This window comes from Trypanosoma conorhini, assembly GCF_003719485.1.
Source record: "Trypanosoma conorhini strain 025E chromosome Unknown Tco_14.4_contig_00464, whole genome shotgun sequence".
Taxonomy (NCBI): Eukaryota; Euglenozoa; class Kinetoplastea; order Trypanosomatida; family Trypanosomatidae; genus Trypanosoma; species Trypanosoma conorhini.
Window position 1 is genome coordinate 1 of NW_021704553.1, and position 15,255 is coordinate 15,255.

At 59.6% G+C, this 15,255-nt stretch overlaps 9 protein-coding genes across 9 annotated transcripts, besides 11 other annotated features; 1 reads left to right on the forward strand and 8 right to left on the reverse strand.

Annotated features, from left to right (window-relative positions):
* Positions 1-88: 88 nt before the first annotated feature.
* On the forward strand, positions 89-418 carry Tco025E_06681 (uncharacterized protein; the record flags this gene model as incomplete). Its single annotated transcript, XM_029373556.1, has 1 exon — positions 89-418. The coding sequence occupies one exon, from the start codon at positions 89-91 to the stop codon at positions 416-418; it is 330 nt and encodes a 109-aa protein (XP_029226328.1).
* A 741-nt stretch (positions 419-1,159) lies between these two features.
* Positions 1,160-1,176: a microsatellite.
* A 430-nt stretch (positions 1,177-1,606) lies between these two features.
* Positions 1,607-1,628: a microsatellite.
* An 18-nt stretch (positions 1,629-1,646) lies between these two features.
* On the reverse strand, positions 1,647-2,807 carry Tco025E_06682 (putative RNA methyltransferase; the record flags this gene model as incomplete). Its single annotated transcript, XM_029373557.1, has 1 exon — positions 1,647-2,807. The coding sequence occupies one exon, from the start codon at positions 2,805-2,807 to the stop codon at positions 1,647-1,649; it is 1,161 nt and encodes a 386-aa protein (XP_029226329.1).
* Positions 2,808-2,882: 75 nt separating this feature from the next.
* Positions 2,883-2,906: a microsatellite.
* A 64-nt stretch (positions 2,907-2,970) lies between these two features.
* Positions 2,971-3,000: a microsatellite.
* Positions 3,001-3,092: 92 nt separating this feature from the next.
* Positions 3,093-3,917, reverse strand: Tco025E_06683 (uncharacterized protein; the record flags this gene model as incomplete). Its single annotated transcript, XM_029373558.1, has 1 exon — positions 3,093-3,917. The coding sequence occupies one exon, from the start codon at positions 3,915-3,917 to the stop codon at positions 3,093-3,095; it is 825 nt and encodes a 274-aa protein (XP_029226330.1).
* A 327-nt stretch (positions 3,918-4,244) lies between these two features.
* Positions 4,245-4,265: a microsatellite.
* An 82-nt stretch (positions 4,266-4,347) lies between these two features.
* On the reverse strand, positions 4,348-5,433 carry Tco025E_06684 (DNA repair and transcription factor protein, TFIIH complex, SSL1 subunit; the record flags this gene model as incomplete). Its single annotated transcript, XM_029373559.1, has 1 exon — positions 4,348-5,433. One exon carries the CDS (start codon positions 5,431-5,433, stop codon positions 4,348-4,350), a length of 1,086 nt encoding a protein of 361 aa, XP_029226331.1.
* A 176-nt stretch (positions 5,434-5,609) lies between these two features.
* Positions 5,610-5,646: a sequence feature (GA-rich).
* A 128-nt stretch (positions 5,647-5,774) lies between these two features.
* On the reverse strand, positions 5,775-6,917 carry Tco025E_06685 (SET and MYND domain-containing protein; the record flags this gene model as incomplete). Its single annotated transcript, XM_029373560.1, has 1 exon — positions 5,775-6,917. The coding sequence occupies one exon, from the start codon at positions 6,915-6,917 to the stop codon at positions 5,775-5,777; it is 1,143 nt and encodes a 380-aa protein (XP_029226332.1).
* A 285-nt stretch (positions 6,918-7,202) lies between these two features.
* Tco025E_06686 (uncharacterized protein) lies at positions 7,203-8,468 on the reverse strand (the record flags this gene model as incomplete). Its single annotated transcript, XM_029373561.1, has 1 exon — positions 7,203-8,468. The coding sequence occupies one exon, from the start codon at positions 8,466-8,468 to the stop codon at positions 7,203-7,205; it is 1,266 nt and encodes a 421-aa protein (XP_029226333.1).
* Positions 8,469-8,624: 156 nt separating this feature from the next.
* Positions 8,625-8,703: a sequence feature (GA-rich).
* A 314-nt stretch (positions 8,704-9,017) lies between these two features.
* Positions 9,018-9,626, reverse strand: Tco025E_06687 (ubiquitin-conjugating enzyme E2; the record flags this gene model as incomplete). The annotated part of the gene is made up of 1 exon (XM_029373562.1): positions 9,018-9,626. One exon carries the CDS (start codon positions 9,624-9,626, stop codon positions 9,018-9,020), a length of 609 nt encoding a protein of 202 aa, XP_029226334.1.
* Positions 9,627-9,780: 154 nt separating this feature from the next.
* Positions 9,781-9,827: a microsatellite.
* A 29-nt stretch (positions 9,828-9,856) lies between these two features.
* Positions 9,857-9,885: a microsatellite.
* A 325-nt stretch (positions 9,886-10,210) lies between these two features.
* On the reverse strand, positions 10,211-11,818 carry Tco025E_06688 (putative cell division cycle protein; the record flags this gene model as incomplete). Its single annotated transcript, XM_029373563.1, has 1 exon — positions 10,211-11,818. One exon carries the CDS (start codon positions 11,816-11,818, stop codon positions 10,211-10,213), a length of 1,608 nt encoding a protein of 535 aa, XP_029226335.1.
* A 304-nt stretch (positions 11,819-12,122) lies between these two features.
* Positions 12,123-12,144: a microsatellite.
* Positions 12,145-12,250: 106 nt separating this feature from the next.
* Positions 12,251-12,288: a microsatellite.
* A 228-nt stretch (positions 12,289-12,516) lies between these two features.
* Tco025E_06689 (uncharacterized protein) lies at positions 12,517-14,802 on the reverse strand (the record flags this gene model as incomplete). Its single annotated transcript, XM_029373564.1, has 1 exon — positions 12,517-14,802. One exon carries the CDS (start codon positions 14,800-14,802, stop codon positions 12,517-12,519), a length of 2,286 nt encoding a protein of 761 aa, XP_029226336.1.
* Between the last annotated feature and the right edge of the window lie 453 nt (positions 14,803-15,255).

Genomic DNA, 15,255 nt, shown 5'->3' on the forward strand with positions numbered 1-15,255 from the left:
GCCATTGCCATCGGGGCCATAATTATTGTTAGGTCCCTGATTGTCGTTGTCTGTGCCACCAAGTTTGACGCCACTCCTGCCAGCGGGGATGATGGTGCACACCTCCTCGTACTTGGGGCACTTGATCGTGCCACCCGCAAAGTCAACGGACGTGGACGCAGGTGAGAGGAAGCCGCCCTCGGGGCACTCGTGCCACGCATCGTTGCCGAGTTGCTTCACCTGCACCGTGCCCTCCCCGCACCGCACCCGCGCACACACGCCGCTGACGCCCTCCGACTCGCTGCCCTCCGGCCGCTGCTTCACCCGCAGCGAGTCCCCGTCGAGGCACCACGAGCCATGGCCGGTCAGCTACCCGAGGAGAGACGTCACGCTCGCGTCCGAGCACCTGCTGCGAACGAAATCCCTATCCGTGGATTAGGTGGGACAAAAAAAATAACAACATCGACGAGAGGTCGCGACAGTTGCCCGCATTAATGTAAGGAATGGAGTCGGTACGCCTCCCGACGTGGTAGCATTCAGGAATGCAGGGCGGGTTCCGGTGCCGGTTTCACAACAAAACATGCGAGGGTAGACAGTGGAGAGGTTGCCAGTCTTCGCGCATCTCTCCTCCACGAAGCCCTCTTTCCTGACGCTCATTCATCACCCTTTTGGCTTTCTTTGTCCCCCCGCGCGTCCCCCAGTAACAAGCGCAGTTCGAGCCAGCAACCGACTTAAGCGACCCCCAAGTGATGTTCATACGTGTCGTTCTCGAAGGAACGTTCCGGGTGATCGTGCGTCCCTTCGACTCATTTCTCCTCGAGACCACAAACGCGACCCCACATGTCCGTCGGTTTTCTTTTCGGTGGAGTACCGCTTGCTCTTTTTTATTTTTATTTAGCGCCGCGAAAAGTACTTGGTCGCCCAAGAAGAACACTCTTCTGCTCGTTATTTTTTGGCCGCCGTTGTGGCCCCACGCCTCAAGCAGAGTTGCCACCTACACTCCTCGTCCGTGGGGGAATCCCAACGAGATCGCGTGTAGTTGAGGTTCAAGCGCCGCCGCAAGAGGTCCCCTTCGTTTCTTTTTGCTCCTCTGGCGCTACTTATATGCTGCCCCCGAGTGTGGTTGCTAGGACTTGTTTGGGTGCGAGCACTGCACTGCTCACAGTGCGCCTGATCGCGCGTGTGTGTGTGTGTGTGGAGCCTGCAATGCAATGAAGCTCTCCTGCGTCGGAGTGCGGGGGGTTGCAGCCCTATCCGCATGTGACAGCAAGCTAACCCTCACGTTTCTGAGACATTTTTTTCCCCCTTTGGTTCCCCAATGCCTAAAAGGCGACCGTGTGCAAAGCGATTCTAGAGAAGCAGAGATTGTTAGAGAATGAGGTCGGCTCGCGGTACTGTGAACAACACTCAAAAGTGAGGCAGCATTTACTCAGCCCATCCACGGGGTGTCAGCGCCAGCGCTGTGGATGATCCACTTACGCGACGGCCGTCAGCCGGACCCCTGGGAGGCGTGACCGGCTGACAGGTGGAGGCTCTACTCGGGCCGCGCCTTCGCGGGCGGGCGAGGGACGGCAGGTGGCCCCCGATGGTTCCTCACGGGCCGCAGTTGCTTGGTGCTGCCAAGGCCGTGGTGGTGGTGGTGGTGGTGGAAGTTAAGAGCGCAGCACTCATCCGCTCATTCTTCCCTCTCTTTCCGCTTCCGCTTCGGCGAGACGCAGCTGACCTGCCGCGGCGGAGGCGGGCTCCTGGAGGGCGATTTCCGACAAACTGGCGTAGTGCTTCTCCGCGGCGGGGCGGAAGGCGTGGAGGAGCACCGACCCAGCCACGCCGACGTTAATGGAGGTGATGGACGAGTTCGGCAACGGGAGGGAAACCACACGGTGCGGTACCGTCCACTCCCCCGCAAGGCTCTCAAGGCCTTTTGACTCGGAGCCTAAAATCAGCATGGGGCCTAAATGGGCATTGGTTGCACCCGCGCCGGCGTCACATTTCTGCCGCCTCGCCGCGTTGGATTCATGCAAGCGCTTGGCCACATTAAATGCGGGCTCGGCCGTCTGCGAGGGCACGGCTAACAGGGGCAAAAGCTGGTGCTCAAGTGCGATGCGGCTCAAGAGGGAAGCGGATGCGCCTCGCGTTTCAAACACTTTGAGAGTTGGTGCGAACACCGCCCCTCCGCTGGCGCGAAGGACCTTTTCGTGAAACAGATCCACGCAGTCATCAAGGATGACGCTCTCGAATCCCATGTCCACCGCAGCTCGAATGAGCACGCCGACGTTGCTAGGAATTCGCAGGCCCACTAGCACCAAGGCGGAGGCAAGTCGTGTGAGTTTCTGAGGGCCTACAAAAGCTTCCAAGGAGGGGGAAGTGGGGATGGGAAACTCCGCCGCGTAGCCGTCCCCCCTTTCGGCACTGAGCAAACTTTTATTGACGTCGACAGGGGAGCAGCAGACGACGCAGCTGGGAAGCTCCTCCTGCAGGCACCACGCGGGGACGGCGGGCTCCGTGTTTGGGACATACACAACGTGCGGCTGGATCTTGTACTCTCGCCAGGCGCGGCGAATGGCATCGGCCCCGCCGACCACGCATGCCTGGGAGGAGCGGCGCAGGTGTCGATTTTCACGCAGCAGTTTTGTGGAGTTCCACAGCTGCCGACCACTCACGGCAAACTCCGGGGTCATCCGGGCAACACCGTCCAGGTCCTCGAGCAGAATCGGCCCTGTGCCTTTCCGCTCAGCTCCACGGTGCAACTGCGCCAGCGCGAGCGGGGCCTCCCGGAGACTTTTTGGGTGAACCGTGCGGTAGCCCCGCAGCACCCCTGCAAGGCGCATTTGTCGCTATAACCCCTCCCCAAAACGGAGTAAAAAAAAGCGAACAAAAAACAAGGAGGGGAAGGGGGAGGAGGGATAGTAACAATAATAATAATAATACAGGAGCGCTGACTCAAAACAGTCCGCGGCAGGTCACATTAAAATGTAAATGCATTTATGTATGCACATACACTCACACACACACACACACGCAAGTGGCTCAAGCGAGGAGGGAATACATGCATCCACCACGCACAACAAGCACCGCCAACGCCGCCGTGCAATTCCACACCTCTGGAGCGCTGGCTAACGAAAGTTTGGGTGCGTGCGGTAGCCACGACTCCACCCGCCGGTGGCGGTCCCCGCCCGAGAAAGACGCACGTCCTCCATCCCGTCGCTCTCGCGATCCAGCGCCTCGCGGAGTTCCCTTGGGAGCACATCATGGGTGAAATTATCCCACTCCGTTGCCTTTCCCGAGGCAATTTCTTTCTGTTGCTCCTCCACCCGCGATCGTCGTCGTTGCATGCGTCGCTTCCGCTCCTGGCCTTCTTGTATGACCTGCTGAAGCGTCAGGTCCTGGCGAAACTCCTTCTTCTCTCGACTCTTGCGTGTGACTAAATAGTCGGCCCGGTGATGCCACTGGACGTACGTTTCCTGCAGAAACTTCTCCGTTTTTCGCTGATCCGCCGTCAAGAGCCAACAGAAATCCTCCGTCGCGCGCTGCTCCACCCGTCGATGCAGCTCCGCACTCCACTGAATCCCCGACGCACTCGTCCCAGGGGACTGGTTGCGCAGCCCGCAGCGTAGACGTTCCTGGTCGTTCATGTAACACGCCAGCAGCTCCGCGGCAGGGGTGGGCGGCAGCGTGAAGTACAGCTCCGTGTAGAACCACTCCAGGCGCGGGATGCAGTGAACCTCCTCGGCAAGCGCCATGGTCTGCCCAAGAAAGGCGTACTGGGCGCCATGGTTCAAAAAGGAGAAGAGTTTGGCCACGCACAACTCCTGCTGCGCCTCCACTGTGGAGTGGGGAACGAGATGCCACCCAGACGGGGCCGTCTTCCACGTGGACGGGACCAACGCCGCGGGCGACAACAGCGACGAGGTGGCGAGGAATCGACTTGGTTGCAACATGCCGGGCCACCAAGCAGAGTGAAGCCGCCTACTGCGTTAGGCAGCAGCGAGGCAAGGGCAAAACTGCAGAAGGAATGCCCAGGCTCGCTTTCTACCACGCACACACACACACCCCTACCCCGCTATGCATGTAACGACGGCAGAGCTGTAAAAATCGGCTTCCTTGTTGTGCGAGTGCGAGCCGCCCGTGGATGGGAGCGAGGGACCAAAGAGAACATGGAATTCAACAAACTACAAAACTCCACGCCCGCGCAAACTCTCGTGAAAGAAGCACATTAGTAACAATAATAGTAAAAGAAACACCAAGAACCAAACAGTTCCATCGTTCACACACACACACACACACACCTTCGCGGCGCGTACAACATGCCCACGGGGAGAAGGCCTACGCCGCGTCGAGCTCCTTACCCGCTGAGGTTGGCTCGCCCAATTATAGTGGAGCGGCAATGCAGGTTGGGCAAAGACCGATGCTCTCCCGAACAAATGCTTCACACCGAGCACAACGCATGCAACGGCAGGAGTTGCATTGCAAAGCAAGTGTCTTTCCGTCGTTGTCCAGCATTCCACGTTGACACAGCGAGCATCGCCAGGCAGAAGCATCGCCGTTGAATTTGCGTGCCTCCTCCATTGCATCGCCCGCGTTGCTGGAAGCCGCACAAAGTTCATTGTGTGCAAGGAAGGTGGTGTGCAGCAGTGGGGCACTGCAGAGCAGCAACTTGCAGAGCGGGCAGGTGGACGGAATGGACGTCTGCATCAGCCCACACTGCGGGCATGCAAGGTACTTTGTGACTCCGCCGTAGTCGCCGCCGCCGCCGCCCTCCTGCGGTTCCTTGCGCTCAACGTAGCACGGGAATCCAACCGGAATCAGCGTCGGCTTCTCTTCTTGGCAAACGTGCGATTTGTCTGGGGCCGCAAGCCGCCCCAGCACCTCGGTGAGATGGTCGTAATTCATGGGGGTGTAGAGCGACCCACCGGTGGCCGTCGCCGCCGCCTCAAACACGTGCACGGCGCCACAAAACGAAATCACGTCTACACGCACGCGAAGTTTTGCCAACATTTTAATCACCCCAAACACGTCATGGGGGTCGATGATGGTGACGGAGGAGGAGACGAGAAGGATTCGCAGCCGCGCCGCGGGCTCCTCTCGCGCCTCTTTGCCGCCGCTGTCGGGGTCGGTCTGTCGCACACGCCTGGCAATGCGCTTGAGGTCCACGAGCTCCGAGAGGGCCAGGCGAAGCCCGTTCTCCAGCGACATCGCCCCAGACCCGCCAAAGAGGAAGTACTTTACCTCCAACGCCTGGAGGATGTCCGAGGCGTTGGTGGTGCAGGGGTTAAGGCGGTGCGCCACCCCGTCCCGCATCACGACGACCCCCAACGAGGCCAGCGGGTTGGCGTCGAGGTAAGTGTGGACAAACCTGCCCAGCTGAGGACGCAGCGCCAGCAGCCGCGTGGGCAGGTAATCGGCGGAGCTGTCCATCGCCTCACTGCCGTCCAGAAGTAGGACTGTCTTCAGCATCAGACCGTCTACGCACTGCAGCTGGGCTGCATCTCCCACACACACACATATAACGGGAAGGGGGCGCAAAGACAATACAAAGAAAGAGAGGTGGGGAAAATGAGGATGAAGCACAACAGGCACAGTGGCAGCCCCAAGGCACGCCCCACTTTTCGCCCAACCGCGGCAACACCCACAGAGAGAGAGAGAAAGTGAGAAAGAAAGAGAGATAGAACCCCAACGCCATGTAAAAGAAATCGAAACACCAACAACGGCTACGACGACGCGATAACCCAAGCTGCGATACAAAGACGGGGAAGCACCACCACTACTAACGCACTCCCCCCTCCTCGTTCCTCCCTTCACTCCCGCCCTTCCGCCCCTTTCCTCTGCTCCCTCTGACAGCGTGGGCAGCGGCACACGAAGCCGCGGCGCTCCAGCTCCGTTGAGCGCTCCGCGAACGCCAGGTGCTTTAGCTGCGGGTAGTAGTTGATGGTAATCTCCTCCCCACGTGCGACTCCCCGCGTTGTTTTGACCTCCCCCGAAGTTGGGTCCTCCGCGGCGTTGGCGGCGCACGAGTGGTTCAGCATGGAGCGTGCAAGGTTCAACTCGACACATGTCTCGCGATGAAAACAGTTTGCGGTCACGCGCGCCAACACGCCAATCATTTCCTCGTATGAAATGGAGGTGGTGGTGTGACAGGAGCGGGTGAATCGCTCGTAGATTTCCAGAAACGACTCGGAGAGAACCTTGGGACTAAACAGCAAGCGGCCAGAGAGGATGCGTAGCTCACTCAGGGCAGACGGAATCACCTGCTGCTGCAGCGAGACAGCCAGGACGCGCAACATGAGAAGCTGCGCAGCCGCCGCATTCTTTGCCGTACTCGTCTCTGCCGCCTTCATCTGCGTATACATGTCCAGTTCAAGGGCCTGAAGCCCTTCAATGCCGCACGAGCGAGAGTGGTAAAGGGAAAGAGCCATTGTTCTACAGTCCCTACTGCAGTACTCCTCGTGACAGTTGGGATTTTTGCACGTGAAGAAGCGTTCTGGCAGGGGCTTCGTGCAAAAGGCGCAGAGCCCGTCATCTGTTGGGTAGCGTAGCCAGGGCTCCGCGCCACGCACCACGACGCAGCACGGCAAAATGTTCTCTTTGGCCACTACGCCGCGTCCCACCGCCGCGTCTACCTTCGCCACCTCGCAGTTTCCATTCAAGTACGGATGCACGTAAAGGTGGAGGTGGGAGTCGTCGGAAGGATAGGTGCCAACCTGGTGGGCCGGGAAGTGCGCCAGCGCCTCGTAGCAACGTCGCTGATGTCGACCGGAGAGCTGCAGCACCTGCGCCGCCGTGTTGTAGTCCGCGACGGCAAAATACGGCTGCCCCAGCGCAAAGTAGGCGTTCCCGCGGAAAAGAAACGCCTCCGGCGGACTCCTTGCGCCAAGTGCGTCAATGACGCTATGACAGTGTCGCTTGAGGGCGACGGCAGCTGCGGACGACTGTTTGTTCATCACTTGCTCCACCACAGTTTCCTTTCCTTTTCCACGGCGCGCAGGGCGGGAGAAAGAAAATACGCAAGAGAAGCAAATATTAATAATAAACAAGCCGCCACGCACACCATGAAGGACCCCGCGCAAAGAAAACCAAACGTGCTCCTTTCTGTCTTCGCTGTGGTCGTTGAGCTTCCTCCCTCCATCTCCGCTGCACCCCTCCTACGCAGTCTTTCTCGCACCACCCACGGCCACGCCTCGTCTCGTCCTGCACGCGCCGCGGGGACACCACCACCGCCGCCGGGTCTACCACCACACCAACGTCTGGCCTCGCAGTTTCTCACGTTCTCCGTCCGCCCATTTGCGCTGACGCCGCATCAGCGCCTCGTAGCGCCGCAGTTCCCTGTTTGTTGCCTCAAGACGTGCGGTATTGAGGGCAACCAAGCGACTAATGACGGTGCCCACACCAAGGCCCAAGCAGCCGCCCAGAAAAAAGCCCGAGGCGCCCAGGCGAAGTGCAAGACTGACATCGCCAAGGATCCACCATGGCATGACGCCAACTGTCGCACCTGACATGGCGAGGCCCATGACGTAATTTGACGTACTGCGCCGCCGTGCGTCGTGGGGCGGAAGCAGCCTGTGCTTGGTCATTGTCGCCAGACGGTCCCCCACGCAGAACGCCGCGGAGAAGAGGGCGCAGTTGCCGCCCCACTTCACGACACTTGCAAAGACTGACATGTTAAGAATCGATAGGACGCCCACGCCCGAGGCGTTGAGGAACTGCACGTCGACGTTTATCGCCTGAATGGCCTTGACCATCCCCTGCGCAATACCCATGGCAATTCCACACTTTGTAGTGAACCAAATGAGAGAGGGTGCAGAGTCTAGAAAGGGGTCCAGACCGTAAAAATCCACACTGGGTCGGTACTCATTTGCCACCTTTGCGATGGGCTGCCCGGTCTCCACGGACTCAAGAATAACCTTCCACGGGGTCGTAAATCCCACCTTGCGAGCCCCCACCGGACGCCCCTCCGCTCGCTCCTGCTCATCGTGTTCCATGTTCTTTTCCAGCGCGCGGTAGCGCGCCTTCACCTTCTGCCGTGCGTACTCCTCGTCTAAGGTCTCCATCCATCCCAGCCTACGACCAACCCAGGCAATGGAACCTATAACGTCGTGCGCCGACTCCATCCGTTTCACGCGCTTCACCTCTTGAATGGCCTCCCCCACATCCAGCTCTTGTCGGTACTTTGCTTGCCAGAAGTTCGGTGCACGACGCTCCTCCTCCGTGAGGGGTGTGCCATCGATGGAGACGTTCTTGTCCTCCATCCACTGCGGCGGGCGGAAGTGGTAGTCTGGCCCAACCATAGTCACGGCAGAGGCGTCCTGCCGGCTCGCTTCTTCGCGGAAGTACTGCACGACGTACTTCCATAAATCCGCCGGGTTAAAGTACGCCTCTCCACCGCCTGCGCTCGTGTACGACGTACCGGACGACTTGGGGCGAGTAAATCCCACAGCAAAAGGCGCGCTGGGGAAGGTGTCGCCCGACTGGGACCCAGACTTTTCTTCCGCCATGTCGTGGTAACGCGCGTGCTAGTGGTGCTGGGCAAAGGCGCGGGCGGGGAGGAGGAGGGTGGTGGTGGCGGATCTAAAAGGAGACGCGCACACCCCTCTCCCTTTCTGTATTTGCAGTGTAACGCCGCAACAGAGCCCAACAGCTTGTGTGCAGTGGAGAGAGAGAGAGAGAGAGTTAAGGAATTGGTTATAGTGTAGGGAAAGAGAGAGTGAGAGAGCCACAAACAGAAAGAGAACAAAAAAAAAGAGGAATCGTGGACAATAACAGAAGTGGACACGCAGGTGCACACAGAAAGAGGCGGAATGCATCCGTCTCCTGCTCGCTGAGGTCAACCGACCATTGGGGTTCATCCTACCTGGAGCGCGCCGATAGTAAATGCGGCAAGAGAAGCAGGCGGGCAAACGAACAAACCCAAACCCGCACAGTTATCAAAACTACGGTCTATTGCAGCGTAAATCATCTTCTTCTTCGCATTTCGAGTGCCGAGCCTTTTCACAAACAGCAGCAGGCGACGCGGCAGATGCCTGAATGGCGTGGGGTAGGGTGAGTCACTCAATGTAAAATCCTTGCATCCATCGTCGCGCCTTTTCTCTAAACCCCGCGGGATTATCCTTCATCATCTGCGCCGCCTGTTTGGCGGTGCCGTGGAGCGGGTCATCGGGATTCGGGTCCTGAAACAGCAGCTCCAGCATAACAACAATATCCCGCAGACTCATGGTCGGCTTCCAGTCGGTCTGAAAGCTCAGGCACACTCCCCAGCTATGCTTCACACCTCCCCTCACCCCGCCTTCGGTGTCGCTAAACTCGTCTCCCTCGATATTTGGGTGCCAGATGCGGTAGGGGCCCAAATACCGGACCCGCGGCCCCTCGTACGGGTAGTCCTCCCTAAACTCCAGCGCAAACTCAAAGATGCCGCCCTGCCAAATGGACGGGTACGACGGCTTCACCGTCACCTTCATCCGCAGCAGGTTGCAGGGGTCGGGAATTTCCACCTTGCTGCGGATGCCGTCCAGGTTGTCCAGGTCCTTCTTGAGGCGTAGAATTGCGACGGGCTCGCTACTTGCCGTTGCGGAAACACCCCCACCAGCACCAGAGCCGTGGGGTTGGTTACCGCCCCCGCGCGCCTCCGCCTGCTGCTTCTTGATGCGCGACAACATCCGTTGCGACTACTCGTGACGATACGTAACTCCGCAGCGGCGGGCTCCGCCTTGCCGATGCGCGTATTGCCTGAAGTATGCCTCCCTTTGTGCTTCACTGCAGCCGGTGGTGCTACGCGAGCCCCGAAGCAGAAAATAAGGAAACAACACCAAAAGAGAGAAAGAGAGAGAAAGAAAGAGAGAGAGAGAGGGATGAGGAGACCAGCGCAAACGAGAATGTGGCAACGAAGCACACAGGCAGTCACACACACACACAGACGTTTCCCACTCCCCCCTTCCAGTGCAATGGGGGCGCACGGCCCCCCGCTCCTTTTTTCCTTCTTCTTTTTAAACATCTCTCGTCTAAATACAGTACGCCCGAAATGAAAGTACAGGGTGAAGGAGGAAAAAAACAACGAGAGGAGCGAAAGACACTCGTAGAGGTACATGGATGCGTCAGACGTGAAATAAAAAAAACTGTGGAAAAGCCGACCTTTTTTATCCTTTCGTTTTGATTCCCGTATATATATATATATCTCTCTTAGATGGGTAGATATCTCTTCCTCGTCTCACCATTTCTTCGTTCCCACTTGCCCCACTAAAACTCAGCGCAGCGAAAGTTCATCACGCAGGGAGGCGTCCACATGGGGAGAGGAGCTGTTCCGGTTAGAACGTTGGCGGGACCTTGCGTCGCGCCCTCCCCACAGACGAGAACTCCTCCGGTCAGACTCTTCAGAGGGGGGAAAGCAGCGCCAGAATCTAATTGTTTCATCCCCCGCGGCGGAGGCGACCACCTCGCCGTCTGGTGACATGCAGAGATGCAGCACGCGCGAGGTGTGCCCCGTGAGATCCGCCACGCGCCGCATCGTTGGGTACTTCCAGATTGTCAACCGGTTGTGCGAGAAGCCGTGGGAGCTGACGAGCTCCGTGCCACGGAGGTTCCACAGCACCCCGCAGACTTGGCTTTCGGCGTTGTGGCAGTTTATGCACTCCCCGGTTGAGGTGTTCCAGAAGCGCAGCATCTTGTCCTCCGACCCGCCGCCGCTGAGGAGGAGGTTGTGCTGCACCGGATTCCACGCGATCGCCTTGACGGCGGCTGTGTGTTTGTTGAGGCGCAGCACGGGCTGCGGTCGCTCGGAGAAGGCGCGACTGTCCCAGAGGAGCAGCTGGTTGTCGTTGCCACCGCTAGCCATGCGGACGCCGTCCGGGGCCCAGCGCAGCCCACACACACTTTCCTGATGGCAGCGCAGCGTCCACGACGCCCCCGGGGCGCGCAGGTCATTCACACGGACTGTGGCATCTTTGCTGCCACTAGCAATCGCGCTGCCATTCCATGAAAGAGCACCAACGCGGTCGGTGTGTTGCTGCAGACGTCGCGTGATGCACTGCGTCTCCACGTCCCAAACCTCCAGTGAGCCGTCGTTTGTGCCCAGGCCCAGAAGTTTGCCGTCCCCGCTCCAGCTGACACTGCAGTAAAAGCCATCAAGGGGGCGCTGACATGGAAGGCGAGTGATATTGTACGTCTTGGCGTCCCACAGGTACACCGCCCCTTGCAAACCAACCGCAAGAACGTCCTTCACCGACCAGTCGATAAGCTGAAGGTAGAAATCATCTATCATGTCAGCAGCATCAAGGATGCGTTCAGGAGCTCGTGCAACGACGCGAAATGCCTTTGAACGGAAGTTTCTTGCTCGATTTTCCTCAAAGATGACGCCTAGCGAGTTGCGATAACGCTCCTGCTCAGATTCAGGTGTTTTGAGTTGGTGAAGCACTTGGCTGTGAATTCCCAACACCGTCGACTGCGTGTCTGGAAAAAGCGTGCGGGCAAGCTTGTTTGTGTACGGCTCCGTCGCCAGCATAGGGGTGTCGGCGGAGCCACAGTCGAGGGGGAAGTTTCGCGTCTTGCCAATACTTCCAGCGCCTTCCGTGCCGCCAACGCCGGCACTTCCGCCGCCCGCGTCGAGGCCGAGGCCCGTGCCGCGGCTAGGGGACGCCATCAGCGAGACGGAGCCTCCGCGGCGGTCGGGGCTCGCCTGAATGGGGAAGGTGTTCTCGTTCGTGGTGAGGAAGAAGTGCGACATGGCGTTGTCCTGTGAGCGGCGGTCGGAGATGAAGCGGTCGGGGGTGGAAAGAGGGGTGCGTGCCACGGGCGACGCCGGCTCCGTGTGCCGCCAGGGCGAGGGCAGCAGCGAGGTGCCGAAGGAAAGTTCCATGCGCAACGCCTGACGGGAGGGGAGGGGGTGCGGACGCGCAAAGAAGTAAGCACGTGGCAGAGCCACGCAGCAATCAAATTAAGTAACGCGGCAGTCACTCCGCCGAATTGCGGTCAAAGGCCTGGCCCACTCCTCGCCCCTCGCCCTGCGCTTCCCGCCTCCGTTCTGTCCTGTTTTCCCTCCCTCTGTCCACCCACTTCCTCGCCTTCTTTTTTCCCCCTCCCCACCTTGTTTTTGCCTGGGCTACCGACCGCTTCGCTCCCCCCCTCCCACGCAACGGAACTGCTTCCCCCGTTTGCCTCCGCTCTCTCTCTCTCTCTCTGCTCCGACTCCCTTTTTGGTACCCGCGTGATTCAGTTCCCTCCCTGCGGGAACTCCGTGCCAAACCCGTTCGGTGAGCAAAGCCGCCTTGACGGTCCCTCACTCGCGCGCGTGCGTGCCTGTGTGTTTGTGGGTGTGTGTGTGTGTGTAGCTTAAAAGCCAAACCAATGCGAGCAAAGCAAATACTTGCCTGCGTCCTGCAATAAAATAAAAACAATAGAAAGAATGAAAAAGGCTGCAACGCGTAGAGGAGAGCAAGACGCCTTGATGCGGCTCTTCCACGCAACTCCCAACAATCCCCCCCCCCTCTAGTGGGGCGTGAGCGGTGGTGTGTGTTTGTGTGTGTCTCCGCGCACGGGCCACGTGGCGTCCTCTCGTCACCCGGCAAAATGGCACAAGCGACGGTGGAGGTGGTGGTCGTGGGAGTGCGCGCCTACAAATATCTGCGTCTTCCACTTCATCTGCGCCACCACCTCCACCGTCTGCAAAAAGTCAACAAGCGGCAGAAGTGCATGTTTGTCAAAAAACTCTTCTAGTGAGAAAAAGCGCGTTTGTTGCGTGTCCCGCCCCACCTCGGTGAGCTGTCCATCGTCGCAGCGGTGCACCAGGGAGGCCGCTGCTGCCACGGAAATTGCTTCGAATGCGTCTACGATGCCATGCACCGCCGCCCGCGACAGTGAGGCGGGGTCGCACCAGGCGAGTCTCTTAATAAATGGCACCAAGGCAGTTTTAGCTGCCGCATCGTGGGCAAATTCCTGCGCAGCGAACGCGTCCCCCACCGTTCCCCCTTTCCCGCTCCTCCCACCAGCCAACACGTGGCCTGTCGGAGAAAAAGAAAGGAGATACCCCGACGGCGCCGGTGACGCCCGGTTTCTCCCTAGCTGAATCGCCGCTTCCACGACGCCGTCTTCGCTTCCACAGCTTAAGGCCTGCATCGCCGCAAGAAAGCGCAAGAGGCAGAAGCGGCGGAAGCGAAGAGGATGCGTGGCGGCATCCATGGGCGCATAACACGGCGTGCGTTGACGCAGTGCGTCCAGAATAAGCGAGGCGTAGCGATCGGCATGTTGTACGAGCAATTCACGTTTCCGACGTGGAACATCGAAAACGTTGAGAATGTATGTGCAATTTTCATGAATAAGTGGAACGGCGGCAGTGCGCATGGCGGAACTAACACTCCGACACACCCGTAGCTCATCCAATGTAGTGTACTGCAGCACAAGGCCCCAGGGGATATCTGCTACGGCGGCACCGCGGTTATTCCGTCTTTTGGGGACCGTCGCCACGGGGGGCGCCCCCGGCCCTGCAAAAGAGGAGGCGGAAGAGGAGGAGGAAAAGGAAAGGTAGGGACGCGCCTCCACAAGAGTCAACCCCCTCCCACGCCCTGCGCCATCGAGCTGCTTCCTGCCTCGCTTCGTGTTAACGCGGCTACGGGCCTCGCCCCTTCTCACAGTCGCGGTCCCTTCTTCAGCCGAGGGGAGGGCAAGCCAGTCTTCCAGGCTGTGCGTCTTTGCACGTGCAGGCGAGGCACGTTGCCGCCGTGGGGTCACGTGGATCAGCGGGGAGCACCGCTCAACTTGGGAAATCTGCTTCACCCGCCGCGAGTAACACGCCGTGCAGTACTCACTGTTCGAGGACGGGACAAGGTGCGGACACGCCTTGCGAGCATACGCTGGTGGGGATGTATTCCCAGCAGCGTGGACGAAGGAGGACTCCAGACTGCGCTGCCGCCTCGCAGGCGTTGCCGAGGGCCGCCCCACCGCACGCTTGTCATCTACCTGATGCATCTCCTTGGGTCTTTGGCAGTTGCGACACAGCTGGGGGTTGCCCCAGGATGCGCAGAAGTCGTGGCATGTCTCACTGTGCCCATGATAGCGTTCACCACGCTGCGGCCGCCACTGCCGTGGGTCGGCGTAATAATACGGCAACACCAACTTCTGCAACGCGACTCCTGTTTCTGGGCTCTGGCGTCGCTGCGGACGGGTCGTTTTCTTCGCCAGAGTCATGCCACTTTGGAGGCGTTCTTGGCGTGTGGGTGCAAATAGGCAGTGCTGCGCCCGCACCCGTTGGCAGCGGCCACAGCGGTGCGGATGAAGCCACGACTCAAAAAACACGCACTGCGGCGCCGGCGACTCCCTCCCACTTGCCGCGTCCACTGCGGCGTGCAACGAGGGCGAGTGTGTTGCTTCGCCGTTACGCGTGGGCGCGAGTGCCGCCTGCGTGGGTGATGCCGACAGCGGCGGTTCCGCAAACATGACCTGCCTTGGCGTTTTTATCGCTTCCTCTCCCTTCGCGCCGGCGCCCACGGCATGGCTGGGGCTGAGGAGGAACACCAGGCGCTGGCGGGTGGCGCGCGGAACGGAACTCAGCATCTCCGCCACGTCTTGTTGCGGGGGAAGCACCACGCCGTGCAGGCTGAGCTGCAGCGCCGCGTCGCCCAGGCGCAGCTGCCGCCGGGCCGCCGCCACCACGCTGTTCACCGTCACTCCAGCCAGACCCCCGCCGTCTGTGGGCGGGAGCGTCAGCGTCACAGCCTCCTGTCGCGCGGCCTCCGAGAGCCGCAGGTCGCTTGGGGGGTGCGCCAGGTGGAGGACGCGCACGTGCCCCGTCGCCGTGGGCGCGCCGGTGTCGCCTCTTCCCTTTTCGACATCCGCTTCTCTACGCATCTGCGCCGCACGGGCGACGCATCCCTCACCAAGCAGGGGCAGGGCGCAATAGAGTTCCCCCCCCCCGACACGAGAGAAAGAAAGCGTATGTGTGTGAAAGGGAAAGAGAAAAAAAAAGGGGGGTAAAAAAAAGGGCAGATGTGTGTAGGCATGGAATGCGTGGCAGTGCGCCCAGCCACACACGGAGGGAGGTGTCTGCAACAGTGCCCATTGGGGGGTAAATTACTAGTAATGACTACTATAAGCCCCGCCACAGTGGCGCGCTGCCGGCACTTGCCGCGGCGCACCCCGCCCCAATACGTGTAGTCTTCATCCTCTAGGCAAACATCTTCCAGGGATCAGTCTCGCCCCTCTTTTATTCACACATGCAGTGCAGCCCCAGGCTGGGGAAAAAAAGAACAAAAAAAAGAGTGACTATTAAACATACAGGGCAATACGCACAATACACCATAT